This window comes from Stigmatopora nigra, chromosome 3 (genome assembly GCF_051989575.1).
Source record: "Stigmatopora nigra isolate UIUO_SnigA chromosome 3, RoL_Snig_1.1, whole genome shotgun sequence".
Lineage (NCBI taxonomy): Eukaryota > Metazoa > Chordata > Actinopteri > Syngnathiformes > Syngnathidae > Stigmatopora > Stigmatopora nigra.
In genome coordinates, this window is record NC_135510.1 from 6,659,919 (window position 1) to 6,686,975 (window position 27,057).

General features: G+C 40.2%; 2 protein-coding genes across 3 annotated transcripts; one reads left to right on the top strand and one right to left on the bottom strand.

The window, feature by feature from the left end:
• Positions 1 to 843: 843 nt before the first annotated feature.
• On the bottom strand, positions 844 to 22,567 carry itsn2b (intersectin 2b). Of its 2 annotated transcripts, none has more exons than XM_077712570.1 (40): positions 21,553 to 22,567; positions 18,046 to 18,123; positions 17,287 to 17,379; positions 17,110 to 17,173; positions 16,866 to 17,023; positions 16,568 to 16,720; positions 16,092 to 16,137; positions 15,768 to 15,904; positions 14,734 to 14,797; positions 14,410 to 14,547; positions 14,231 to 14,319; positions 13,512 to 13,774; positions 13,272 to 13,421; positions 13,061 to 13,201; positions 12,883 to 12,970; positions 12,639 to 12,778; positions 11,761 to 11,918; positions 10,653 to 11,437; positions 10,454 to 10,575; positions 10,051 to 10,299; positions 9,736 to 9,929; positions 9,539 to 9,594; positions 9,303 to 9,469; positions 9,196 to 9,220; positions 8,978 to 9,099; positions 8,738 to 8,834; positions 8,081 to 8,278; positions 5,280 to 5,401; positions 5,108 to 5,214; positions 4,844 to 5,027; positions 4,433 to 4,531; positions 4,257 to 4,340; positions 4,082 to 4,165; positions 3,955 to 4,017; positions 3,698 to 3,847; positions 3,486 to 3,604; positions 3,336 to 3,418; positions 3,175 to 3,258; positions 2,470 to 2,643; positions 844 to 2,351 (listed from the first exon to the last, which is right to left on the bottom strand). In XM_077712570.1, the coding sequence occupies exons 2-40, from the start codon at positions 18,050 to 18,052 to the stop codon at positions 2,203 to 2,205; spliced, it is 5,406 nt and encodes a 1,801-aa protein (XP_077568696.1). In that variant the 5' UTR covers positions 18,053 to 18,123; positions 21,553 to 22,567; the 3' UTR covers positions 844 to 2,202. The 2 variants fall into 2 exon arrangements, with proteins under 2 accessions (XP_077568696.1, XP_077568695.1); XM_077712569.1 differs by having other exon boundaries at positions 9,736 to 9,932; positions 21,553 to 22,565.
• gcfc2 (GC-rich sequence DNA-binding factor 2) lies at positions 21,886 to 26,977 on the top strand. Its single transcript, XM_077712571.1, has 18 exons — positions 21,886 to 22,530; positions 22,812 to 22,895; positions 22,978 to 23,172; positions 23,253 to 23,525; positions 23,605 to 23,705; positions 23,808 to 23,950; positions 24,022 to 24,205; positions 24,287 to 24,410; positions 24,500 to 24,536; positions 24,718 to 24,812; positions 24,883 to 25,082; positions 25,154 to 25,298; positions 25,387 to 25,508; positions 25,595 to 25,671; positions 25,972 to 26,038; positions 26,141 to 26,287; positions 26,466 to 26,602; positions 26,662 to 26,977. The coding sequence occupies exons 1-18, from the start codon at positions 22,029 to 22,031 to the stop codon at positions 26,801 to 26,803; spliced, it is 2,775 nt and encodes a 924-aa protein (XP_077568697.1). The 5' UTR covers positions 21,886 to 22,028; the 3' UTR covers positions 26,804 to 26,977.
• Positions 26,978 to 27,057: the final 80 nt, after the last annotated feature.

Sequence of the window (27,057 nt, forward strand, 5' to 3'; positions counted from 1 at the left end):
AAATATGTACCCTATTCATTAAAAACTAATAAGAGAATGGTAAGTGCCTCAAGAAATAGCATTTTTGGAATATAATGACAGCACTACTGTTGACAAAAAATTCCCCCCAATAACACAACACTTTACAAGATGACAATCAGTATTTTAGCAAAAGTCAATTCATATTGGGTTTGTGAGCTCTTTGGCACAAAGTCTGAAAAAAACGAGTTTAAGGTATTATTCAAATTCACTCAGCCAGCACTGATTATTTCACTAACCAATAATCATTATGTATAATTACCAACAGTTGTATTATTATAAAAATAGGTATTAATAGATTGAGAATTTGCTTTAAAATGAGTAAAGCGTACATACTCGGTCTCAACTTGCTGTAGTACTGCCTTTAGTGACAATACGCAAGTGTGAATACAGTAACTGTTTCACTCCTAAACAGACAACAAGACACTACTAATGTCAGGCCTGGAGCATTGAAGACCCAATTGGGTGGGACAGAAGTTGACTCCAGCTGACGTTATGTTGCCCAGCTGTGAATGTGTGTAGAAGTGTGAGCCTTTCTCAGGCCCCGTCAGTGTGCTTACGCAATCGCTGTTGCTCCCGTTCACTCGGAACAAGTGGAGGGTGAAGAAGGATTTAATGAGCTCTATTTGAGCACTTTCTAAGTCAAAATTGCTTTCCTGTCTGTACAAAACGGATACACTGCACAAAAAAAACTATGCATCTACACGTGAGGCAATGAAAAATCCGTTCTGACACACCAAGATTAGTGTGGGCAAAATAAATTATGAGAGCAGGCTTTTCCGTGAAGGTGTCACCTGCTGTTTTGTTGAATAACATGGAAGTCTAGGCATTTCGAAAGAATTTTATTTGACCTTAGCACCCCTGATTGAGTGCATTATTCACGCCCAGGTGAGTACAAACAGCAGGTACACAGACAGTCTCTCTCAGTGGGCGTAACATAACAGATGGTTGGCGAGGGGAAACAAAAATAACATCAAATGTTTTATAAACCTTTTCAGAGCAAATTAGCAGACCGGGTCTCTTTATGTAGAAACTACACGAGTCACTAAAAGAAATAAAAACAACTTGTTTGACCTAACAAGGCAGCAAAATTGAAACAAAGCTGCAACAAGCTTCACCAACCCTAAAATCGCTACCAGCGAATATGAAGAAAATAAAAGAAGATGACACAAACAAGGCAGCGTCAAGCCTTTGGATAGTCGCACACATAAATTAAAGAATAAATACATTAGGAAATGAACCCACAGAACACCAGCAGGAATTGACTTTTAGAGCATTAACCAATGCTGGAGGTGAGGCGACATTCAAGTCTGCATTGGGAATGAAGAAGTGTCGTATTGTGCATTTGTAAGACTAAAGTGAAACAGTAAGCACATAAAAAAGCAAATTAGAAATGAACAATAGTAGGATTCAATAATAAGAAATCATGTAAGTTATGGAAATAAAAAGGGGAATTATTTTTGCAAAACTGGCAAAAGTCATCTCCAGAAGGTCAAATAAAAGCTCAAATGATTTTGATATCACCACCAAAAAAATCCCACTAACATAAAAATCACCCATAAACATGAAAATAATACACATTTGACAAGTTATGAACTACTACATGTAAACCATATAGCCAAATCTGAACGTTCTCCACAAAGTAAGTCGAGAACAAAACTCTCACTCGTGTGTTATTGACAAAATTACAGTTACATTTCGTCTATTAAACTGTCACACACACATGTACAAGTACAAAAGATCTTTTCGTAACTTTTTCTCTTATCCAACAGTAAAATGATTGGAAGCCAATAATCATTCCAAAGAGAAATACTTTGAAAAACGGCAGCAGAGCCACACAAAGCAGATAGCGCCTCAAGTATTAATTACATTGACCGACATATCCTGAGATGTTTTCTTTTGAACATTTGTCGGCAAGCTGGCGCTCCTGTGACTATTTTCAACTCAAAACTGCTTTGGCTTGATTCTTTAAACACATTTAGAGACCGCTTGTCTACTAAAATGTAATAACTGTAGTACAGTCACCTGTACAGACCCTCTGTCGCTCTTTCCTTTTAGGAATCATTAAAATCTACTTTTTCATCCACGGAAAAGGTACCTAATAGCCCTCCTAGAGGAACGCCATAACGTCCGACAGATTTTCTGCCTGCTTTTCTCACGATATCAAAGGCACGCCAACTATTATCATTTGCCGTTAAAGAGTTGCAGATCGAGGCGAACCCAAACTTCCCCCGTGGCCACCTCGTGCAGGAGAAGACGTCGCGTTATAGCACCCTTGTGCTCCAGCTCTTTCTTTATGGTCGCCATGGGAACCTCAGTTCGGCCCAAGAAGTCTGCAAGGGGAAGGGAAACATTTGGATTAGATAACTTTATTCATTCCGTATTGGGGAAATTTCATTTGTAGTCGTTCTTAGTGAGGAAGGAGAAAGATGGAGAGGAAGATAGACTGACCATCAGGAGCAAACGGGTCTCTCTCAAAGATGGTGATGCAGAGGACATCTTGGTAGACATCTTTGATTTGGAACTGACAGTTGAAGTTCCACTTGGGGGATACGGTGTCGTTGATTGTTCGGGATGTGAAGACCTGAGATCCCATGGTCACCTCGCAGTATGGATTAATTTTACCTGAAAGAGGATGATGTGGACATAAAGGGAAACGAAAAGGACAAAGGAAGACAACCTAAATCATTCAGTAGTACTGTTGTGCAACTCTGTGTTAACTGCAATTCTGGGATGGAAGTTACATTCGGATAAGCGTGTAAACATCCATCATAGTCGTATGAATTTCTTAAATATATATTGGTTAACATAATATAACAATATATACATATTTAAATCAGAATTCTAAGAATACACAATTATAGCACGGATATTTAAAAAAAATGTGATATTCCCCAACATAAAACCAGAATAAATACCCCAAAAAAATGTTTAAATACATGAAGGGAAAAAGAAATTCTCCTTGAGTTAGTGAAGAATTTTTTAAAAGTAGATTCTTTGCTTTATCATAGAAATCCTCCTTCACCAGACATTGGTATAAATAGAGATGCACCCCAAACAGCAAATTGTTTGCCCCAACTCAACTTCCAGTTATACTAATGTTATATTGATGAAAAAGCAGTTGAGACTAAAAGGGAAACTACTAAATAAATGTACCGTTTGACTTGACTGCCTTGAGCTCAGTGGCCTCCAAGATTGTGACGAGAAGTCGCCCGATTCCAGTTCCCCTCATAGACCGAGCTGAAAAGATAAGATCCGTTCAACTTTAATGCAAATGTCCATGAGTGCGACAGCGAGCTAACGAGGGACCTGCATACCGTGGTAGGCCTTGTCTTGCTTTTTCTTTTCCATCTCCAAATATTCTTCAGATGCAGCCTTGATTTTCTGAACCCAGGATGTCCTTTAAACACAAATAATCAGTATTATTCTAAGCCAGTCAGGGTTTAATTGTGTGTGTGTTTGACTACCGTTCATTAATATTGTCCATCCTCAGTATGTAAACTGTGTCAATGTGTGATATGTGAAAGACAGGTTCGTCACTGGAAGGATCCGGCAGCTTCACCAGAATTTCATTGAGCATTACCGGCTGCAAGTTAAAAAAAAAAAAAAAAACAGTCCAAAAATGTTAAAAATCTTTTAACTGTCAGTTGGAATGACAAGATGATAAAGTGTTTCTTACCGGCTTGTACATTTTGAGCTGGGCGTTGTTCTTTGCGCTGAACAGTTTGTCAATACCAGATGAGGTGAATTGCTTCCCGGACTGAGTCAAAAGCAGGAAGTCATTGAAGAGGAAGACCCAAAGTTCCTTATTGCTCTTTGCTTTGTACATCTGGCAGACAGAATAAAGACACCACTGCTGTTTAACATGCATTCAGACAAAAAAAAAAACAATGATGGAATATGGGCAGTAAAGAAATTGATTTAAAAATCAGTCACCTTGCCACTGTGAAGTAACTTTCGGGGCCCCAAACAGTTGGTGATAGAGTCAAAAACAAGACCCTGTGGAAAAAGGAAAAAGGAAATTCTCTGCAAGTCCGATTTGTTGAAAAAATACACTTAATACCTCGACGGTGCCATCAAATTGCACATGGTTTTGAATCCACTCAAGCCTATCCGAGTTCTCTTTATCTCTAACTCCTTCGTTGACCTGATTGGCACAAGAGAGGGGTGAAAAAATTGGGATGGAGAGACTCAAATGAATGTACGACGTATGACGCGGCATTGAAGGCATTGCGCACCTGTTTACAGAGCTCCTCTGCCCGCTCCAGAGCTTCTTTCAGAGGACCTCTGTCAGCGTGGCCCTCCGCAGTGCACTCCAGAATCTAATCAAACAGCATACCAATGATGAAAACTGTCTTTTTTCACTATTGCATTCATTACTGTGTATGAGTAGGGTGTAGATGAATGTGCGTACACTTTTGATGTGGAGTGGGTAACGTGTGATCCTCTGCATGGGTTTCAGGAGGAAGCTGGACAACGGCATCCCTTTACATCTGTAGTCTGTTCCGATTTTCTTAAACAAGAGAGACGAGATAGACTTAAAATGTCACAAATAGGAAAACTTAAGTTGTTGCCCCAAATTGAATGCCTTGCTCAATTTTAAACAATTTTGAAATGTATTTGGTTTTATTGATTATTCTATTATTTTATATTATTATATATTTATTAATATTTATTTAGTTATTCTGGATTAGCAGACTATAGGAAACGTGTCTGTTTCTAATAATATGAAATTGAACTAAAATGAACCCCATAGAGAGCTGCCATACACATTAGAACAAATTAGCCATAACAGAATACATTTTGTATGAAACTCTTGACTTACCTTGAGGAACAATTTGAAGTCAGACTCATTGTCTGTGCGAGTCTGAAGAAGTGCGGCGCCGTTAATCTGACAAGAGCAGAAATGGATGTAGGGCTGCATGTGGGACAGCTCCGCGGCTAGAATGTCTCCGACCATCTGCACGGGCATGTTTTCCCCACCGCTCTTCTTTCGAGCAGATAATGCTCTTAAAATTTTTAAAAAGGAGCAACAATTTAAGAGCCATGTCCCCCAAAAAGTGTCTTCTAATGGATATTAGGAACTAACCTGAGAAGTTTGGAGTTGCAGGAAATCAGCTCTTTCCAGTTGACAAAGATCATGCTCATTTCTTCATCAGTCAGTCGTCCGGATTCCGACATTGGCTTGTGGAAAACCTCAAATGAGAAGCACAGACATTGACCACAGAGTCCAGCAGTTTAGCCCATTGAATTAGTCACACCTCCAGTACTGTTTGCAGGTCCTCCACATATCTCTCTTCTGTCTGAAGGAGTTCATGGATATAGCCTTGTCTTTTCTTCTCCAAAGGGCTGAGCGAGTCCAGGCTAGTCAGGTCTGAACACCCTACAGCAGACAAAAAAAGAGAAATACACAAGACGGGGTATTTTGGATGCAAAAACTATTTAACAACTTGGCAACATTCTCTATGCGATTCCAAAAGGCACAGCGATAATTAACAATGCGCACACGACTTTCTTCCTGCATTGTCGACTGTACACAAGCTGTATATATACTTACCAGATGGCCAGAGATTTAAAAAATGAAAACTGCTGGCACACGACATTATCTGAAGCTTGTTCATCAAAACTACTGGTACTCACAAAAGACAAAATATGAAACAGAAGAAAAAAAAAGTATTTTCCTTGGTCACTGTGTTCACATGTTCAAAAAAATCACATCTATTGGCCCAAAGTCGTTTTTGTCTGTCTTGTCTTTCTGGCTTCTATCTTTTTGTTGCCGGTAGCGGATTATAAATGTTTCCATATAGAAAATAAATGTGTTTGTACCAAAACAGAGAGAGGAAGTATTTCTTATAGATAGTATTGCACTTCATACATTTACAAAGGTTGTTTTTGGCCACTTGAATAGAAAAAAACAATAATTTTCAAAAAAGTACTGCTATAAACCATGTTATTTTTGGGGGGGGGGGAGTGATTGTGAAAGTCAGAAGCTTTCCTAAAACAAGTCCATCCCATCTTAATCTTGTTTACAAAACACAAACATACACCTAAACACACACACATGCTTGCACTACAAGAATTTTCCGGAATAATTACACTAACACTTAATTGTGAAATCCAACAAAGCTTTAATGTTTTAAGGCAGAACCCAAAGAAAATAAATATACATCATCAATAGGGTCAAGTTGTTTTACCCTGTTTTCTTGAAGATTTAAATTTCAAGAGTGTATGGTACACTGATCCAGATTATTGGGAAACAATTATTAAAAACAAGGCAGAAAAGTCCCCTTTTAAGCATTAGCACAGCATGGCATGGTGGGTGGGGGTGGGGGGGGGGGGGGGGGGTTACGCGCACTAGACATAGTTTTTCCCTCAAGCTTACACACTGTTATTAAAAATCATGATTGTATTCCTTAAGGAAAATGTCCATTTGCATCGAGAATTATGTGGAGAAGGCACTAACAAATTTCAGATAAAGTTGGTAAAAATTTGGGATAACATTTTTTGATCCCGAGTTAAAAAGCGTGAATGCTCATTAAAAGAGAAGAAAAGCAGCAAAGAAAGAAGGAACTCAAGGGTAAGAAGACTCTAGTGTAAAACCATAGAGAGACCCACTACCCATCTATTATTGCGTGTTATTTACAAAGAAAAGGCACAGAGGCTTGTTGCATAACCCTATAAAAATAGTCCCTCAGAATGCCAAGAAGGCTCCAAAACATTTCTTAAATGAGAGTGAATTGAGTAGCATGGTTGCAAGAAACAAAAGGCTAGTCCATCAGAGCAGTATGCAATAAAAATGGGTCTCTCTGAAGTCAGGTGTAGGAAACTTGGTAGAACCCATTCTACTAGCCTAAAAGGAGAAAAGAGGGAAAGTGGGTGGGAGGGCAACAAGTAAGGAATTAAGAGAAGGTGGAAAAAGTCGGGGAAAGGCAACACCGTAAAACAATGGCATAAAAACAAGAGAATTAGAGCTAAAAGAAGATAGAAATATGGTCTAGATGATTCAAATTCACTAAAAAGGCAGATGAATGTGTTATCAATGCTAGTGACTGATAATCACAGATCATCTAACGGTTTATTCTGAAATTTGTAGTGAATACTACTACTAAGACAATGAAAATGGTCTAAAGTCCCGTACAGTTTCTATGGTCGTGAGGGGGTGGAGGACAGATCCTTTAGCATATAGGACAAAACCCTCCATTGAAAAGACTGAAAGTAATCAGATTGGATGTATTGATTGCAGTGAGAAATCAAGTAGTAATCTTATTCTTCTTTATCTATAGGACTATTAAAGTAACGAGTATTTTCCACGGGGAAAAAAATCTGAAGTTGCAGTTCCTTGAAGTGATTTGATCTTTAGAGCTTGTCCCAAGAACATGTTAAATGAAAAAATGCAGCCCGCGATACTTATCTTGTGGCCCCCTACTTGACATTGAAGTGTTTGGGAGGCCGCTGTGTCATTGCCCAGTTGTTTGTGTGTGAGGGTTTTTGTTTTCTTACAGTACAAGCTACGGTTCATGACAGTTTTTAGTGTTTTTTTTATCCCAAGAAGTTGAGTCACACACTTGATTGAAAAATACTTCGAAAAGCGACAAAAGATGGAATTAAACTACATCTCGTCACCTATTCGTGTGTTTTCCCCAAAAAAGAAAAAGGGCGGCGACCAACCCAGCCAACTTCAGAAAAAGTGAGAAACAGAATAATTTTGAGTCGAGTTAGCTGATTGAAAAGATGGAAGGACTTGGATTTTTACTTTTGGATTACTTGACCCACACTCACACGTACCATTTCTAATGGTCCTAAATAAGTTAAGTTTGAGAGCCCTGTTACACAGGGTTCACATGATTTTGACGAGGTTCTAGTTTTGAACTAGAACAACGGTAGGTGTGCAGTGCAAAAGAACATGAACTAAGGAATAGATTGCATGCAGAGCGCATTGGTGAAAGAAAAAAAAAAGCTCCCAAAAGCCCCTTGAAACACGCCTACTCAACCAAAGGTTCACCAATATACACTATCACTACGACAAATCAAGGGTGCAGTCATGTGTAAGTGTATTACTTACACTGATGACTGGGGTCACCGTCCCCCGAGGCCATCTTAACGTAATTGGTGGGGAACAAGCCAGTGGCCCCGTTGACCTCGCCCTTCCACCAGTCACGATCGTTCTTATCGAGAACGTTGATCAGCTGGTTTGCTGAAAAGCTCAGCTCGTCCTTGTTAGCAGCTGTGTAATCGTATATGGCGATCACCTGGCACAATCCTAAACAAAAGAACAATGCTATTCATTCGAAAAATCTTTCAACTTCACCAACTAGTTGTGAATGAATTGTGTAATGTCCTCCATCATACATGATAAACAGGTTTCGTTTCTTTTGCTTTTTACGCATTTTCCTTCTTTCTACTTCATAAAAGTACTTATTGTAACTGTTGACTTTGGCACTAGCAAATTAATACATAAAAATGTAATACTACTGGGTTTTTAAGCCCAAAAAATAACCAACACAATAATAAATTGGTGGAGGAGGTGGGTGGAAAATCACTAAATGTTTGCATTGCCTTAAACAATGCTTACTATAAACAACTTTTTAGGTGAATGATGTTTTTTAAACAATACAAAACTACAATTCTGTGTTTTTTCTATGTATATTATTATTTTTTCCACTGAGATACAAATGATAACAATGTTGTCAGTCCCTAACTGTGTATCTGCGCAGTTTACCTGACTGGCTTGCTGGTGTGGATTTGCCACTATTTGAGCCCAGTATGGTGACATGTGTGGAAGGAAACCAGCCCTTCTGTCGCTTTTTACCGCGGGCCTGTTGTCAAAACAAACACACAAAGAAAACCATCACAACTCCAATCGGGAAAAGACATGAGGCTCCACTTTTAAATGGCCAACCCTGCTTGTTCAATAATTTGGTGCCATCTATCGTCCATAAGTGGATCCCTAAGTACTGACCTGCAGTTCTCCAAGCCACCATCCTGATATATTTTTGCTGAGAATAACGACAAGTTGACCATTCTCCAGGCTCAGTTGCCCCGGTACAGTGGCGAAATGTGCTCTGCTCACTTTGCCAATCTCTGTGTAAAAAGACATATTAGCAAACTACTTCAACAACAAAAAATGAGTAAATAGCGGGTAAAATTTGTAAATTTAGCGGAAAAGTAGATACCTACCTGGCTTCTTTGCAGATGTGCTTGACTAAGAAATACACAGACAATAAAAGGTTTACAAATAAGCAAAATTGATGTCATGAGCTAACATCTTGCTTTAAAATACGTACATCTGGTTCTTTAGATTTGACGTAGGTGCCGGGAAAGGCACCAGTGCGGTCACCGATAGTGCCATTCCACCACTCTCCACCTATTTTGGTCACCAAGATCACATCTCCCTCCCTGAATGTCAGATCTGAAGGCTCTGATGATTCGTACGGGTATAACGCTGTATATTCTAGATAATGAAAGTTGGAAAAAACACATCATTAATGTCATATTTAAGGACCAAATCAGTTAAGCACACCTTCAAATTGCTGGTTGTCGCCTGCCGCTGCGGCATTGGATGTGGAGCTCTTCATCCTGAAAACAAAAACAAATTTAAAAAGAAAAGAACAACAAAATCGGAAGTCTTACACCAACTTAAAAAAAGCATTTGGCCGAAAACGTTCCAAAGAAGTGTCAATGTTATCATTTGTTTCTTTTTTGCATTTGAAAACGTACTCTGAAGTTTCCTCTCCACTCATGTGTGAGACATAGGACTTTGGAAACCAGCCTTTTTCTCCATTCAGTTCTCCCAACCACCAGTCCCCCTGCTGTTCCAGCACCTTAATTACATCATCCTTATTGAAGTTTAGATGGCTGTCTGTCTTTGCTGTCCAAGAGCACAGAGCTTTGGCGAGAAGATTGCCGACAACCTGCTGAAATGAGACCAATTTATTATACAGTATCAATGATTTTTGTACATAAAAGTGGTTTGAAAATTATTTTTTTAAAAACCCAAACATTAATAGCATGCTAACAGAACCAAAGACTTACCTGTCCCGAAGTATCAGAGTGAGTGGCATTTGGAGAATGTGTAGGGGTGAAAGCAGATTTAGTTCCAGCTACTTTTGCCGCTTCAAGGGCATTAGAAAGCTGTGATTGGATAGGCAGTTTTGAAGGAAGTACGGGGGCCGTCGAGTCTGACGATCCCACTCGTTCAACGTAGCTCTCTGGGAACCAACCCATCTGACCCTGCCGGCTACCATACAACCAACCTTCCTCTGGCTCCACTGTCAAGTCAACCTGACAAAAGAGAGCAAAGTAGTCTATTTTAAATATGAATTGAAATCTTTTCATCGTGGTTATTTCATAATCAAAAACACTTAATATCTGTCATTTCATTAAACTCATCATCTTGATCCAATAGCATTAGCTTTATTACACGAATGGTACGTACCTCGATGACTTCATCTGCATTGAAGGTGAGCTCTTCGTGGTTTCGCGCAGTGAATGGATAAAGTGCCCTAAAGGGTGTGAGAGACACCGACTTCCTGGGTTGCATGGCCCTGGGTTGCCGACCTACGGTAGGGGTTGAAAAATTAAACAGGAAACTCCTCTTCATGGCCATAGCAAATGTCTGTGCAGTATTTTCTCACCTTTCCTTTCCTCTAGTCCCCTCAGAAGAGAATTCAGCTTCTCTTGAATGTCAATTTTGCCTCCACTGGATTGGTGCTCTCTTCTCTTCTTCTCCTCTTCTTCCACCTTTCTTTTCCTCTCCTCCTCTGCCTTTTTGCGCTCATCCTCACGCCGCCTTCTCTCGTCCTCCTGTTGCTGCTGAAGTTTCCGTTTCTCCTCTTCCCGTTGCTCTTTCCTCTTCCTTTCCTCCTCCTCTTCCCTTCTTCGGTCCTCCGAGTCTCGGAGGGCCGCCTGGGCTGCCCTCTGTCGTCGTCTCTCCTCCTCCAGCCGCATCGTCTCCTTTCTGCGCTCTTCTTCAACCCTCCTCCTCTCCTCTGCCTCCTGCTGTCTTTGCCCTTCCTCCATCCTCCTCCTCTCTTCTTCCCGCTTCAGTCGCTCTTCCTCTTCTTTTCTTCTCTTTTCTTCCATCCTTTTATCATCCTCCAGCCTTCTCCTCTCTGCCTCCAACTGCCTCCTCTCCTCCTCCAGTTTTCTCCTCTCTTCCTCCTGCCTTTGTCTCTCAATTTGCCTCTGCCGTTCCTCCTCTTCCCTTTTCCTCCTGGCCTCTTCTTCCCGGCGCTTCCTTTCCGCCTCCTCCTTTGCCCTGCGCTCGCGTTCCGCCTCCAACTTGGCCGCCTGGATTAGCGCCTGCCTCTCTTTCTCCTCCTGTTCCCTTTTTTGGGCCTCACGTTCCTCTTGAAGCCTCCTCTGGCGTTCCTCCTCATCCCTCCTTAACTTTTCCTGCCACTGCCGCTCCTTTTCAAGCCTAAAACACAAATAAAAAGCGCTAAAATGAGAATCACAGAGAGGCAAACCCACGTCACTGCAAATCAAACTCCAGAGACACGTCTTAAAATCGCCTGATTTTACAGCCTTATAATAATCCAATGGCCACCAATTTGGTCTGGCTATTGCCTATAGTTATATGGGGTTGGGTCCAGCACCCTCATGGCCATGGTGAGGACAGGCAGAATGGAAGATGAATGAAAAAGTAGTGCTTTATACTTTCAAAAGAAAGAATCTGAAGTCTACGCCTCCCAGCAAATGGCTTGAAGGGCAATGACATTTTAATTGTGTAAGTGTTAAAACCTTTGCGCTTCCTCCTCCTGCCGCCTCCTCTCTTCTTCCCGTTTCCTCATCTCTTCATGCTCCTGCTTTCTCCGAATCAGCTCTTGTCTTTTTTCCTCTTTGATGCTTCGCAGCCTTTCTATTGCTGCCTGCTGCTTTTGCTGGTTCTCCTTCAGTTCCTGACGTATATGACAAAAAGAAGCTGTGACACAGCATACTTAAAGGCCTTAGAAACTGAGAAATGTGTGCACAAACACAGGTTGAAAAAAGGAGAGGAAGCCAAAGCTTTTTAAAAGAGGGAGGGGAGCCAATGACAACAGCCACTAAAAAGATCCTCAAGTTTGAGAACAACTAGGAAAATGAAAACCTTAAGCAGGTAGAAGAGGTTACACAGGCAGGACAGCAATGAGACGACCGCCTGAAGCAAAGCGTTGTTGTTAGCACCCACATGCTGCAACGTCACGAGGAAGAAATGCGCGACAGAGATACATTAGAAAATACAGAACAATCAAAGGTTGAAAAGTAAAAGGAATGAGAACAAAAGGTCAAAAAAAGAGGACGCAAGAGGGTCAGAACAACATCCAAAATGAACATAACAGGTTAAAAAAAGAGGAAGCAAGTTGGTAAAAATAATATGCAGGACCAAAACAAAATATCTGTGAAGACATTTTCTTTTTTTCAGTCAAAGACACAAAACGTTGAGACCATTTGAACTCTTCAGACAACAAAAAAGGTTTTTGTTTTGGAGAGCAAAATGATTGCCTAATGCCATTAGGGATGAGGAGTTAGTGGATATGTATGATATATATGCTCACTTAAAGTTTATATTATAACGCTGCGCATCTTCATGTCCTTTTTACACCCATAGAGCAGCCCCAAATCATATGACTGTATTCTACCTGCAAGTTTTTGTTGTACCGGTCCAGCTCTCCCAATTTGGTAGAGGTTTCTCTCTCAAGGGCTTGCAGCTGATCTCTTAGTTTCGAACATGTGCCCTGCTTCTGAGTAACACTTTGCTTCATGTTGGAGATGGTGGACACTAAAAATAGAGGATGAATAAGTATAGTTGAGTGGGTATTTTGAAAGTGTACACTAAGAAGTGACTGTTGACTGTCATCTGAGCAGTGATGTGTCGACACTAACCAGGCAAGTTATTAGCAGCCATGTTTTGGAGTGTCTCAGTCAGCCTCTTCTGTTCTGGCATCAATTGGGACAGCTTCCTCTGGAATTCCTGACAAATCGTGAAAGGAGAGAATATTTTAAACATGCTATGGAAAAAAAATAGAAAACAGACAATTTAGGAAAAAAAAACATATCTAACCTCAATCTGTTTCTGGATATTTTTTATTTCTTGCTGACTGGCTTCTTTCCTCTGATTGATAAGATCTAGCTCAGTTCTAGGAAGCTTCTTCTTGTTTTGAATGTCACGCAGACGGTCTGAAATCTGGCGCTGTTTGTTACCCTTTAAAATAAGGAGATGGATTTGGAGCAGTGGACTTGACCAAAGTTGGTAATACTACTTGAACACTAACCACAGCCTCCAGCTCCATCTCCAAACTCCTCTTCTTAGCTTTGAGCTGAACGATATCATCCTGTTCCTTCTGCCTCTTTAATTGGAGTTCTGATCGTTTCCTCCTTTCCAATTCCTCCTTTCTTTGGCGCTCGAGCTCCCGCTGCGCAGCCTGTAGTGAAGCACAATGACGCTTAAGAGTACTCGCCGAAAAAAAACCCCACCGTCAATAAGCAACTTGATTTCGAGTTTCAATTCTCACCTCTTTTCTCTCAATTTCTCTGCGACGCTCTTCTTCTCTCTGCCTTTCCAGTTCTCGCTGACGCTCCAAGCGTCTCTCTTCCTCCTTCCGCCGCCTCTCCTCAGCTTCACGAGCTTCCCTCTCCTTCCGCTCTTGCTCCTCTCGTGCCTTTTGAGCTTGTCTTTCCTTCTCTTTTCTTTCTGCTTCCAGCAGTGCCAATCGTCTTCTTTCCAGCTCTGCATTACCCCGCTCAAGGTTGGCTTTGTATTTGTCCTCGAAAGATACTGAATAGTCACACAATTTGAAAGCAAAGCTATAAGTTAGCAAAATTAAATGAACTGAATTTTCTATTTTTAAATAATTGCATACAAAATGTGAAAGTTAGAGGTTCAAAATAAGGGCTGAATGATTTTAGAAAGAAAAAAAACAATTTCCAATTTCTGGCCAATACTAAATGTATCAAAGTAAAAGATATAAAATAAATCTGGAATTCATTTTTTCTTCAATAGATTAAATAAGTGCACAAAAATGGTTCAATTAAGTCATTTTCTGAATCTGTAATTGAAATGTGATTGAAATTTTTTTCCCTGTAAAATCAGGCAGAAATGACCAAATTTATCAGTTCATACAACAAATCCTTCTGATTTCAAAATGATCATTTCAAATTCCACAATCTCAATGTATAACCAATTTATCTTTCAGCCCTATTTAAAATAATTTGAAAAAATATGAGGACTAACTATTGTTTCTGGCTTTCTGTGGGGGTTCAAGGTCAAAATGATCATTGAGAGCTGCATAGTGAGAGCCACTGGATCCATTCATAGCACTCCTGGAAGGAAGGATAAGATTTAGGCCCCATACAAGCCCACATATCCAAGTAGTATCTTGTCTCATTTTATAATCTGAATCCATAATCTACCTTTGCGTGGGTGGCACTAAATCAGTAGGCAACGTTAGCGGGAGTGGTTTTCCACTTTTGGCCGTATCCACCAGATGCATAGCAAGGATGAACTCCTCAGCCGACAGTTTGCCGTCCTTGTCCACGTCAGACAAATTCCTGTAGAAAAGTTAAATTAATGCATTACAAATTGATCACCAAATAGGCCAGTGAATGATTACGTTTTAGTTCTCATTGATAGCCATAGACGCCCAATCCATATCAACTGGTTAAAATAGATTTGACCTCCATCGCCATCAATTGTGACCAATGAGGTAATACTCATGAGCAATCAAGTGGTCTCACCAGATGGACGCCAGCTGAGTCTGACTGAGCATCGTGTTTGCCATGGCCCCTCTCACCTGCTGACCTATTGAAAAATGTTTTGTCATCACTAATCTTTTTCACTTTAACTACAATCACTGATAACTAACCACGATGTGACACAATATTGCCATTTTTGGGTAACTGAGGTCCCTACACAACAAGCAATTGATTAAGCTGTCCTGAGACAAAAACTTAAATCAGGCCCCAAGGATCGATGCATACATATCCCTAGAATAATCCTACAAAATTTCATTTAGATCGGTTAAAGAGCAACAGAGGGGTAACCAATTTTCTTACTGTCTACAAGAAGAAAAATATTGACAAGGTGACCTCCTAGAAGGCTCTCTAAACTTAAGCCAATTCTTAGGAAAGGTGAAGCTATGTGGGAAAGGCAGTATGCAACAGTGTGGGTGTGGAAGGTGTGTATGAGACATGACTTATTGCAATTATTTTCCACTAGTGTCATATGCTAGTGAGGGCAAAGTTAAACTATACTCAGATTCTACGTGAATATCATAAGTACATAAAGGTTTCTAGTGAAAGCCACACGGATGATGCCTCACGTACCGTCCTGTGAGAAAACCCTTAAACAAATATAAGTCAATAAAACCATTGTGTATGTGAGAAAAGGTAGGGTTGGAGTACAATAAATATGCATAAGCCCATGCTTATTTTTTTACTGTATATGTTGATTCATAGTTGAAAAGACAGTGTTGATGACCACCCTACCAGTCATGTTTGTGTGGGTGGCGTATCATTGTCTCGGAAGATCACAGCAAAAACAGGTCTAACAAGTCTAGTATTCACACAAGCAAATGCCTACCATTCAAACAAGCATTTGCACACTAGCCAAGTTAGCAAAGGCTCGACACAATTGAAATGAGAAACAAGGGGTGAAAAGGGGGAGGCAACACTTATGAAATCATCCCTTGTTCATGAACATCCACGCCTGCATGCCGTACATATTTGGGTTTTTATAAGACCTAAATTTACTGGGCGCACACAAACAGTACCAGTGAGATATCCAGTCATAAGCTTGTCCAAGATGTTGAACTGCTGTCTGTATTTCAGTCTGGAGGCGTGTGGCACTGCCCAATCCCCAGGGATGGCTGACATTTGGCCAGTCATTGAGGGGGGTGGCAAAGTGGCGCTGAAGCACACAAACAATACAAAGCACAAACTGAATACTCCAATATACTCAGGCACAGTGCACACGGGTCATTAAATGGATCAATAATAAATGAGATCTAATGTAATTTAAACGCATCTCTCCAGACAAGAGGCTGATAATGCGAAGGACTTTTCCTTTGGACATTTCTGTGCTTTTTGTGCTTTACCTGGTCATAAGTGTAGAACCATAGGGGGATGCAGAGAGTGGAAGACCTGGAATAATAAAAACATCACATTGCATTTGATTAATTTTTAAATGCATTGCAAGTCTCTTTAAAGTAACACATTTGGACTCCCTGTTAAAACCATTCATATGGAGATGAAAATCGTGAATCATGGGGCGGCTTATACGCGAGAAAATACGGTATTTAACATGTTTTCCATTTTTATTCAATCAAAAATATTCTCAGTTTTGCTTTATTGTTGTTCTGAATTTTAAAAAAAACTGAATAAATAATGAGAATATTTATATATATTTTTCTTTTTTTTAATAAAATGTTGGAACAAAAAAAATTACACTAATTTTTCTTAGTTTTCCTTCTTTTTTTTTTCATGGGTAACCTTTTTGCGCAGGGCATTTTTCACTAATGCAGTAGCAGGACCACATTAACAGTAATATATTTTAACCATAATGCATGTGTACCAGTTCCCAAGGTGCTGGCAGCCATTGGTTGGAGAAGTCCCATGTTGAGGCTTGCCATTGGTGGCAAAGTGGAATGCCGTGGGGTTGTCATGGATAATGATGCAAACATGGAGGGGTTGCTTCCAGACATCCCGGACATGTTAGACATCATCCCTAAGGCATAAACACAACTATAGGTTAGAACAAAGAGATATATAACATTTGCAAGGAAATTGAACAAAACAGGCCTCAATGTCAGAAGTGCAAAAAATAATAAAATGTATGACATGTATTCCCAAACATTACAATGGGGCGGTACCATAGGCGGGGTTGAGACCAGTCACGGGAGGCTGCTTCATAATGACTGGCAGTACAGGTGGAAGCGGCGTTCCTTGGAGTTTCAGCTTGACAAGCTTCATCGCAATGGAAAACTCCAACCTGTCCATTTTCCCATCTTTGTTCATGTCTGCCAGAGCCCTGAGATTCAGAAAAAAAGACAATCGTCAGTCAAAAACTGATATTGGGGAAAAATCTTCCAGATTCTGCAGACAAATATGACTTACCATATCTCAGCCAGAACTAATGCAGGTAGTCCTGACTGAAGAAAAAACTTCTTTGCCTGCTCACCTAGAGTTTGAGGGAAGTCAGGTGAAATGGAGGAAAACAAGAGGAATTCTGATTTCGTTCTTTGAGAAATTAACCTAAAGCTATGAATGAAGAAATGGAGAAGATGAATGTACCTGAAACATAACCCATTGATGGGGTGAGCGTATCAAACTGCTGGTCATACTTTTGCCTCTCCTCTGGAGTCACAGCCCACACATTTGTGGCACCTGAAATATGCAAAAAAATAAAATAAAGATCAGTGTGGGTGACAGGTCTACGATATGTATTTAAAAAAAATCTTTTTAATAATTGAGTTGATTGGTTTCCACTAAATCTTATGGTAGTATATGAACATGTTGGTGTACAAGGAAAAGTCTGAGTTGCCACAACCATTTGAGCTCTGGCTTTACAAATGTTAACATCTTCCCAAATTGTTCTCATTGAATCTCAAGGTAGTTCTAATGTTCTTGAATTATACATTAGTCTAAATATTGAAACAAATAAAAAGCCTCGCTATGATAAATTCCATTGGAGATCATTACCGGGAAGCCTTTGCCTGAACAAAGCAAAGCACTTGGGGGATGGCATTCAACCAGATGAGACACAACACACTCGCTTAGCTTGCCTTTTTCAAAGTTAGTGTTATGCTAAGCATACATGGAAATTGATTGAACGACAACAATTGAGAGCTGTCACACTTTTACTACAGTAAATCATCCAACGCACCCAAATGAAGTGTGACCAAATAAAAGACGTGGGAAACCAAAATACTACGGAACCTAACTAAACAAACACAAGTTGTGGAATGTATTATAATGAAGTTAACTCCACAAAGAGGAGTATTCATTGATTCACAAAGAGGACTCACACAAGCAGAAAAGAAGCAAGCTTACCATTCATATTGGCTTGTGGCAGGGACCAAGCCAGTGGTTAACTACCAAAACGTGTCCTCAGCTACTGCTTCCAACCATCTGCAAAACACACAGTGGCCGCCCAGTCGTCAGTCAGCACTGCTGCAAGGACAGCACGGGAGCAGTGGAAGGAGCCAAGCAGGCAGGAAACAGGAGGGAGATTTTGGTCAGTCAGCACCATCTAACAGGGCTTCTCCTGTTCTCCTTAGGCTGGGCAGCTCTGGCCACCTCCCAAACCTTTTAAAGTACACTGGGAGATTCTTTGACATGCTTCACGGTCCCTCCTTATTCAGGACCATCTGCATTCAATGTGCAAAAAAAATACTAATCCCACTCATCCAGATCATTTCGTTCTTTGGCCATTTAATTCATCATAAATGGACATTTTAGATTAACTTGTAGTGCTTGAGTTAAGATGGATATAATGTTACATGTGGTAGGTACGATGTGTGCTATATGTGGTCTGATTTCTTGTAACTAGCGCTCATACAACAAGGTTTTTTTTTGTACAGTACGAATTTGACATAACACCAAGAAGTTTATCAGTCAGCGGGCTATTTGCACTTATCACCATGATTTTATGGTTGATGATTGATTTTATTCACTTTTCTTCAACTCCAAAAGCCATTTGTTCAGTCTAACGCAAACTGTCAAATGTGGGCTTTTTTAATTCTAAAAGTAACAAAAAATAAATAAACATTGTTGCATTTGAATGTATATACGCAACATAAAATACAGTTGTTACCAGTGACCCAACCTAATTTCTTTGTGATACAAGTCCTGGCATGACTGATTTATTTCCTGCTTTTACTTGTGAGCAAAAGCTATAAAGTGCCAACAAACTAAACTTAAATAACTTGAATAGAAGTTTGTAAGACTTAAAAAATAGCCTTCTAATTTTCATTGGCACTCCCAGATGAATTATTTTAAAACAAAACAATGGGAATTAAACAAGAATTTCAAAAAACTAAATGATGCCAACCACCATAACGGTAAGACACATTGCAAAATAATAGACTAAACATTAAGTAATCAATGTTTTTAAAACCATTACAGGCATACACTATTAAAAAAAAGTTACCTAGTTGTGAAACAAATGATCTGGTTGTCTTTACATCTTTCAGGCTGAACACCTGCCATGGTCAGCTAGTGAGATTCAAATCATGAAATTAGAGGAGGGGCACACATTCCAGTGTTTCTGGCGAACACTTCCTTCCCACCAATCAGAAATAGTCATATCCTCATCAGAAGCCATCTGATAGGAAGCTTTGTCATCTTGGATATGACATTAATCCGGGAAAGGTTCAAACAAGTGAGCGGAAGCAAAATGCTAGTCAATTTTAGAGGGTGGTCCAAACAAGGTTTGAGAGAAGACTGGCATAACAGGATGAGGTTGTAGATAGTAGATATCCACAAGGATAGCGGGACTTATCTAGTGCCTGCCATCTGTCAGTCTACTCCCATCCAATTGTCTCTCTGGGTCATGTTTTCACATTGGTCTCAATGACCTGCTTTCTCATCTTTGGTTTTTTATCTAATTATCACTTCAGAATAAATTCTCATTCATCAAAAGGTTGAATAATACAAAGTAATTCGGAGGAAAGGCAAACTGCAATGGCCAGTGCAGCCATTTTTCAATTATCAAGTGTCAGATATCAGGCTGTTCCGTTTATCACGTCTAAAGTCTTCAGTCTTTCATTACACTTATAGTTTAGTCCCAAGTGCTTCCACTTGGCTTTAGTCGTTGTTCAAAAGTTCAAGCCTGTCTCACGTGTTATATACAAAACACCATAATGTTGGATAAATAAGATGCTGTCTTGCAAGAGCAGTAATGTACCTTGGAAGTGTTATGTAAATCAGTGCTTTGCTTAATAATACACTGTCCAGAAATTTAAATTAAAGGGGGTTAGTTCTGAAAGTAAATGTGGTGAGAAATACTATCAAACAATTGTTATAGCATTTAATTAACCAACTATTAAGTAAAACAGAAAATGAATGAGCGTTGCCTTTTGAAGGCAAACATGGCAATTTGGCAAGGAAACAACAGTAACAATTTAGCTCTTGGATTGATCACAGATGTCAAGCACACCAAAACATTTTAAAAACCTGTGAGAGCCTTTTGAAGTGATTCATATGGTGGTGAATTGTTGCTGCAGGGCAAGGCAGGGCTATGCTCACCTTGATGAATTTGGTTTCTTTACCCTGCCTTGATTTGTACACAAATGAGGATGCATATTTGCCTGGAGTGGGGGAAACCCAACTTTTACTTATTGGACATATTTAAAGCTGGTGAATGACACAAAGAAATTGTCTGAGCCATTTTTTTTTTTTTTGGCAAAAGCAAAAACAACACTATTGAACAATAACATTATGAAATGCAAACCATTTATGGACACTTTAGATCTTCGGGAAATTTGTTGTTGAGGTGAAGAACATTCCTGAATACAACCATGTGCTGCTTGGTTCTTTTACAATACAAAAAAAATGGCTTCATATGAACTTAGGGGGTCTAGATGCTTCGCAGTGGCCAACCAAATCAAGCAAGTATTTTGGACCAAAACCAACAGTCAGATTGTATTGTCTACCCTTTGACTCACAGGAAGCCAGTGTAATGACTTCAAGACCAGCATAATGTAGTGCAGTTTCCTTGTCGGATTTATCAAGACTCTGGCAGCAGCCTTCTGATTGATTCATTGTTAAAAACTGTGAAGCCGCCATTGAAATAACCCAATCTACACCCCAAAACTGAGTGCATGGGTACATTTTTCCATGTTTCTGTTTCCATTTTGACCAAAAGGCTGGAAGCTCCGAGTCCAAATCCATTGGACATGTAAAGCATTCAATGGCAGTGAAAGAAGAGCATCCATACCCAGTCCTCCTTAGTTTAAATGAATTTCTCATGTATTGTTATTTCATTGGCTAGGAGGTAAAGTACTCCAATAAAGTTTTAGGCTTCAATTACACTGTGCATGCTGATGAAGTGAATTCTAAAACTATGAAAATATATAGAATGATCATGTCTGGCCCAAGATGAATTATTTGGGATTTCATAATGAATTCAATATATTCTTTGGAATAGGTAATTGATGTGATAAAGTTTGGTATACTGTACTTTCACAATAAACTGCTTGAGAGAAACTGACTGTGCAAGTAAGTCACAGTGGCATCTCAAGTACTGGCTGTAACCTGCTCAACTAGTTTCAAATAATGTACGTGCAAATCGTCGGTCACCGATACGCTCGTAATGTAAAATATGCAGTTAAGCAGCACATTTGACAATATATGCAATTTGAAAGATCGACGACTTTGTCCGCTGTCGCAATCTCATCGCATGTCATATCTCAAGTCACATTTTCGTCATTTCAAAACAGCTTTAGGTTTCATTTGTTAAAATCAAGAAAGCAAAACAAAAAAGCAGACACAACCACTGAAAGTTAAAAGCTAAATTACCCTGTTTAAAACGATAGTTGGATCTGAATTTGAACTTACTTTCCGTGTTTGTCTGTCTCTTTCGCTTGGTCAAATAAGACATTTCCGAGTCTTCCAAATGATCTAAGTTCAATATCGTCCTCGCCGACGACGTTTGGTGCTTGAAGGAAATCGAAAGGGTTTGCAGAAACGTTGGAGGAGTTTAGTTGTCGGCAGGACCTGTTGCTGACAGCTCGTTGAGTGTGTCACACCAACATGGCTGACGACGACCACCACTTTTGGCTACGCCTGCGAGGCCCGCTGTTGCAGACGGAGTGGCCGCTGAGAAGCGCTGTTTGCCCCGGTCCTGTCCGCCAAGGCAAGGGTGGGCGGAGAGACGAGACACGGGGCGGAAAACAAGTGGAACGGAAGCCAAAAGGAGTATACTACGTACGTACATTAGGGCTAACGAATGATGGGTGGAGTCCACTGCACAGAGTGAAAATCAATTTAAAAAAGAATAAGATTCAGATATTAAAACGTACAACAAAAACTAAATGTGGGATTTAAAGCAAACATTCACTAACATTTGGGACTGCGTTCAACTACATCTCCCACGATGCACCATGGTTAGTTTCAGTTCTGTTTACGACAATTATAAACGCTTTTCGGCGCGACGTACTTCGATTTGTATTTTTTCCCGAAATCTTAACGTAATCTGTCAAGTGCGCGGGTTTAAAATGTTCAACAAGAAGCCCAGGAGAAATTTTCGTCAGAGAAAGGGAGACTCGAGCGAAGAGGAGGATACGCCAGTGATCAACCCTGAGGGAACTGGATCTGAGAAGCCCGGGGTGGTGGCACCTAAACTATCCAGAATAGGTCACTCCCGAGGAATATCGTGCAGTTCCAAGCGAGAAGCAACTCAATCAAAGGTAGATGTTGTTGACATTGAGGACATCGAGTCATCCGAACTGACGACAGACATCGAAGAAACTAAAGACATCGATGGAATCAAGACGAAAACAAGCACCATCCTCAGTTTCTCCGACGACAAAGAATGTAAATATATATTCATAAATTGGCCCCTGTCTTCTGGTCTGTTTTCCACGTCTCTCTCCACCTGGACACCTGAATCGAAGAATCTGATCTCTATCAAGCTTCTGGACAATTTGGTGATGATTTGATAATTTGATTCAGGTGTGGTAGAGATGGGACAAAGCTGGATGACAGGGGCCCCTCGGGGACACAGATCTAGAGAGTAAATGTGGTAGATTTGAACCTAATTAGTTCAGCAATATTGTTTTTCCCTGAATATATTGTCTTTATTTTTGCTCTTTCAGCTCTAGAACCCGAATTTAAACTCAAGAGGTCGGCTGATAAAACAGTGCTGTTCCACGTACAGAAAAGGGAAGCTCAACATGCCAGTAAGAGCAATCTCATTATACTTGAATAATGGCCAAAAAATCATTCAATTTAATGATTTTTGTCTCAAAATTTTTCCCCCAGAACCAGAAAGTGTCCTGATAACTGACTCTCCCGAACAAGAGAATGACAGCCCATCATCACCAATTAGTTCTCAACAAAGTGATGACAATGATGAGGAGGTGCTGAATGATGATGACGAAGATGATGATGAAGATGAAAAAGCCAGCATTTCCTCTGCAGCCAGCTCAAAATGCAGCTACTCTGCTGTTAAACAAAGTATGGCGTGTTTCGTGGTGGAAAAATGATATTGGGAGCAAATGCTGCCATTGTGTCACAATTATTTCATTTGTTTTCAGTCTTAATCCCTAACGCCAGAGCGATTGAAGCAGCCAAGAGGCAGCGCCGCAACACCCGAGGCCAGAAAGAGTTCATCTCCCTGGAGAAAGATGGCCGAAACTCCTCGGCTAGCACCCCGGAGCGGTATCACAGGGAAGAAATGGCTGACGGCGATGAAGACAAGGATGACGAAGATGACGATGAAGATGACGACGAACAAGACGATCACGAGAAAAGAATTGAGTTTGCTCCCAGATTAAAAAGCATCAAGGAGAGAATTGCGGAGAAACTTGGTATGGAGGCTTTCTTTCAATGACCAAAAGTACCTTATAATGTTGAGTTTATTTAAAGCCAGTAACGTTTGCGTGTCAGGAGGAAGCGTTGGTAGTTGGTCAGGGAGCGAGGAGGAGGAGCAGGAGCTTTGGGAGGAGACGCAAATTGGGAAAGGAATCAAGAGACCGCCCGGTGTACAGGTAAAAAAAAAAAAAAAAGACTATGCTTGATCTATGTAGTTCAAATACCTTTAGAGTGTGTGCTATATTGATTGACTTTTTCTTGTTTATTTTTGTACGCAGAGCCCATCTGGCAGTGAGTCCAGTATTTATAGCTTCCATGATGAAGAATGTCAAAGACAAAAAAAGAAATCAACAAGGACAAAAGTCCCCAAAACCCTCCCTTCCGTCACTGTTTTAATGATGAAGAGGAGAATTGCTGGGAAGTAGGTTCACTGTTGATATCTTTTATATTCAAGCAGTGCTATTTGATTCCAGTGGTCCCATTTGCCTACAGACTGGACTCCCTAAAAGAAGTTCACAGCGCGAGGAGGGCCGAGTTGTGTCGAATGGAGGGCGATGCGGAAAGCGCTAAAACCTCTGTGGAATCTCTGGAGGGATGCTCCTCGGAGAAACAACTCAAGTTTTACAGAGATATGACACTCTTTGCACACAACTTGGTGGACTGTCTACGGGAGAAGGTAGGGTGGCTTTTTGATCCGTGAAGGCAAATTAGTTCAATTGGAGTCACTTGACTTACTCAAGGATCATTGTGAATTCAGATCGTTGAAATCAACTCCTTGGAGGTGGAGCTACACACTCTATTTTCCAGCCGTATGGAGGTAATGTTTGCACAGAGAAGAGAGAAGATCCAGGAACATGCCAAGCACCTGCAGCAGCTAACCTGTGAGTGTCCTTATTTTCTAATACTAATGAGACATATTAACATACCTATTGCCATTGACATCACTATCCATTTTTTTATTTCATCTCAGCTGTGGACAACGCTACAAATGGAGCCAGCACGACGAGGTGAAGTAGATTTACATCATTTAGTGGTTCTGAAATTTGGCACATTGTAGTCTTTAAAAAAAAAAAATACAGAATCCACCTTTGATTATGCCTGCTCAAAAGACTAAGATGCTTTTTTCCCAATAGTATATTTAGTAGTTTGCTGAAACTTGAATTGTTGTGTAATACTCTCATAATGCAGTGTGGCAGGAAGCGTTAATAAAGCAATGGCAGAGTGTGAAATACCAGAAGACCCACCGGATTCCAGTGAGGATGAGGAACATCTCAAGGAGACAGGTAGGGACATAACCAAAATTGCCTTAGTTTCCATAAGAAACCGCAAATTTATGTATGTGCTCCCACTTAGCTGCCATCCTACTGAAGTCCAAGGAGGTCTTCTCTGACGTTCACGATGACTTCCACGATGTTAAAAAGATTTTGTCCCGCTTTGAGGAATGGAGAAGCTTCTATACGGAGTCTTACAACACTGCCTACATCTCTCTTTGTCTTCCCAAGTTGCTTACCCCCATTATAAGACAGCAGCTGCTGGCGTGGAACCCTCTAAAGGTGCTTATATAGCCTGAATACATCAGATGGTATGATAAGAAGCTTTTAGTTAACTCAGTGTATTTGCAAAGGACCCCAGCATTGACTTTGAAAAGCTCCCGTGGTTTCCTGCAATTGAGACGTTTTGTCACGGCCATGGTCATGAAGAGCTGGAGCACATCGATAGAGAGATGCTTTCAAATGTCATCGAAAGGACAGTCGTACCCAAAATAACAGGTAATGCATGTACTGAATGGGAGAACAAAAAAAGGTTAACTCCTCCCTGAGATGTCCCATTTTTTTGTCCACTTTCTTCTGGGTTCAGCATTTGTGGAGCTAGTTTGGGAGCCCATGTCTCTCCGTCAATCAACCTGTCTAACTGAGCTCTGCCAGCGTTTACGGGAGGACTATTCAATCTTTGAAAGGGAGCAGAGTAAGCCAGTTATGGTAAGATTGAATGCACACTGTGTAGTTTCTGCGAGCTAGTAGTCACACCGCTGGAATTGCTATTTTGTGCGCATTTACGTCCACAGGCACTCACCAAGGCTGTGATTGGCAGACTGAGGAGCTGTGTAGATGAAGAGGTTTTCATCCCACTTTACCCCAAAAAGTTAGTTCCAACCCCGCAAAAAACCCTCTTTTAAATCAGGTTCTAGACTCATTTTTGTCGCAGGTGGGTCACATTGTAGGTTTGGTTTCCTTAAGATTATCAAATCAATCAACAAGCATTTTCATTGTTTTAAGACATTGACCTAAAAAAAAAAAAAAACCTTTTTCAACCTCTTAGAGCAAATATTTCATTTTTTATTGTCCGTTTTTTTATAGGCGTCCAACTGATTTGAAAATGTAATACTAGCTGCGAATGCTCATGATTCTGTACTAATCAACAACTTGCATCACTGTTTTATAGGTTCTTAGAAGACCATTTGTCTCCTCATAGTTGCTTTAGAAGCCAGCAGCTTTGGATGGCCATTAAGGTAACATATATCATGCTACTTTACCTACCATGGAAATATAAACATTTTTAAAAATTATTTCTCTCAAGGGTGTTTAATTGCTTTTATCTTTGCTCATACCAGCTGCTGGGAAACATGGGAAAGTGGGATTCACTGCTGCCTGAGTCAACACTGAAAGAGTTGATGTTGGACAGGTTGCTCAGCCGATATCTGACGGTCACGTTGTGCAGCCGGATGCTGTCTGACAATGAACTACATGCTTGCAAAAGGGTACACACCTTGATTTCATTTTCTATAGTGCTGTAATTATGTAAAATGCTATTTACCTCACTTTGAAGCTTTACATTGCATGGCAATTTACATATGAAAAAAATTGTTTATTGTTCAAAAGACCAATTATAGCAGTTGGTTTTCCACATTTTCTGGTCTAAACTCGGTTCTGTTTAAGATTGCAGAGAGTTTGCCAATCAGTTGGTTCAGAGAAGAAAATGAATGTTTGCCTCAGCTGCAGTCTTTGAAAAACCATCTCGTTCAAAAGGCTCATAACATTTGTAAACAGCATCCTCCTGAAGCTCCAGACACAAGGTATTGGAAGCTTAGTGAGATATTGTTGGGAAATGTACTCATGTAATCCATGTTTTCAGGCTTGCTGTGGTGGAAGTGCTGCAAATTCTGAGTAGAATACGATGCCACGACGCCATCATGAGCATAGCTGAAAAATACCATTATCAGGATGTCGTCTACTCTCATCAGCTGCTCAATCACGAAACTGAATGTTCAGTATGAGCTGAAGATCTGCATGTGCAAAGTGTTGTTTTGATATGTCTTCATGAGAAATGGTGAAAAATGTAAAAATTCACTGCCGAGTAGCTGTTAAAAATTCAAACAGCTCTGGGGTTACTATGTCATTTACTTTGTTAGACAGACTATTTTTATAAATAAATCTTATTTGTAATGACATTTCTTGGTGAAACATCAAGCTCTTACTCTAGAATGTAGTTGAAATGGATCTATATGAACTTAATTCAGAGAAAGCAGTG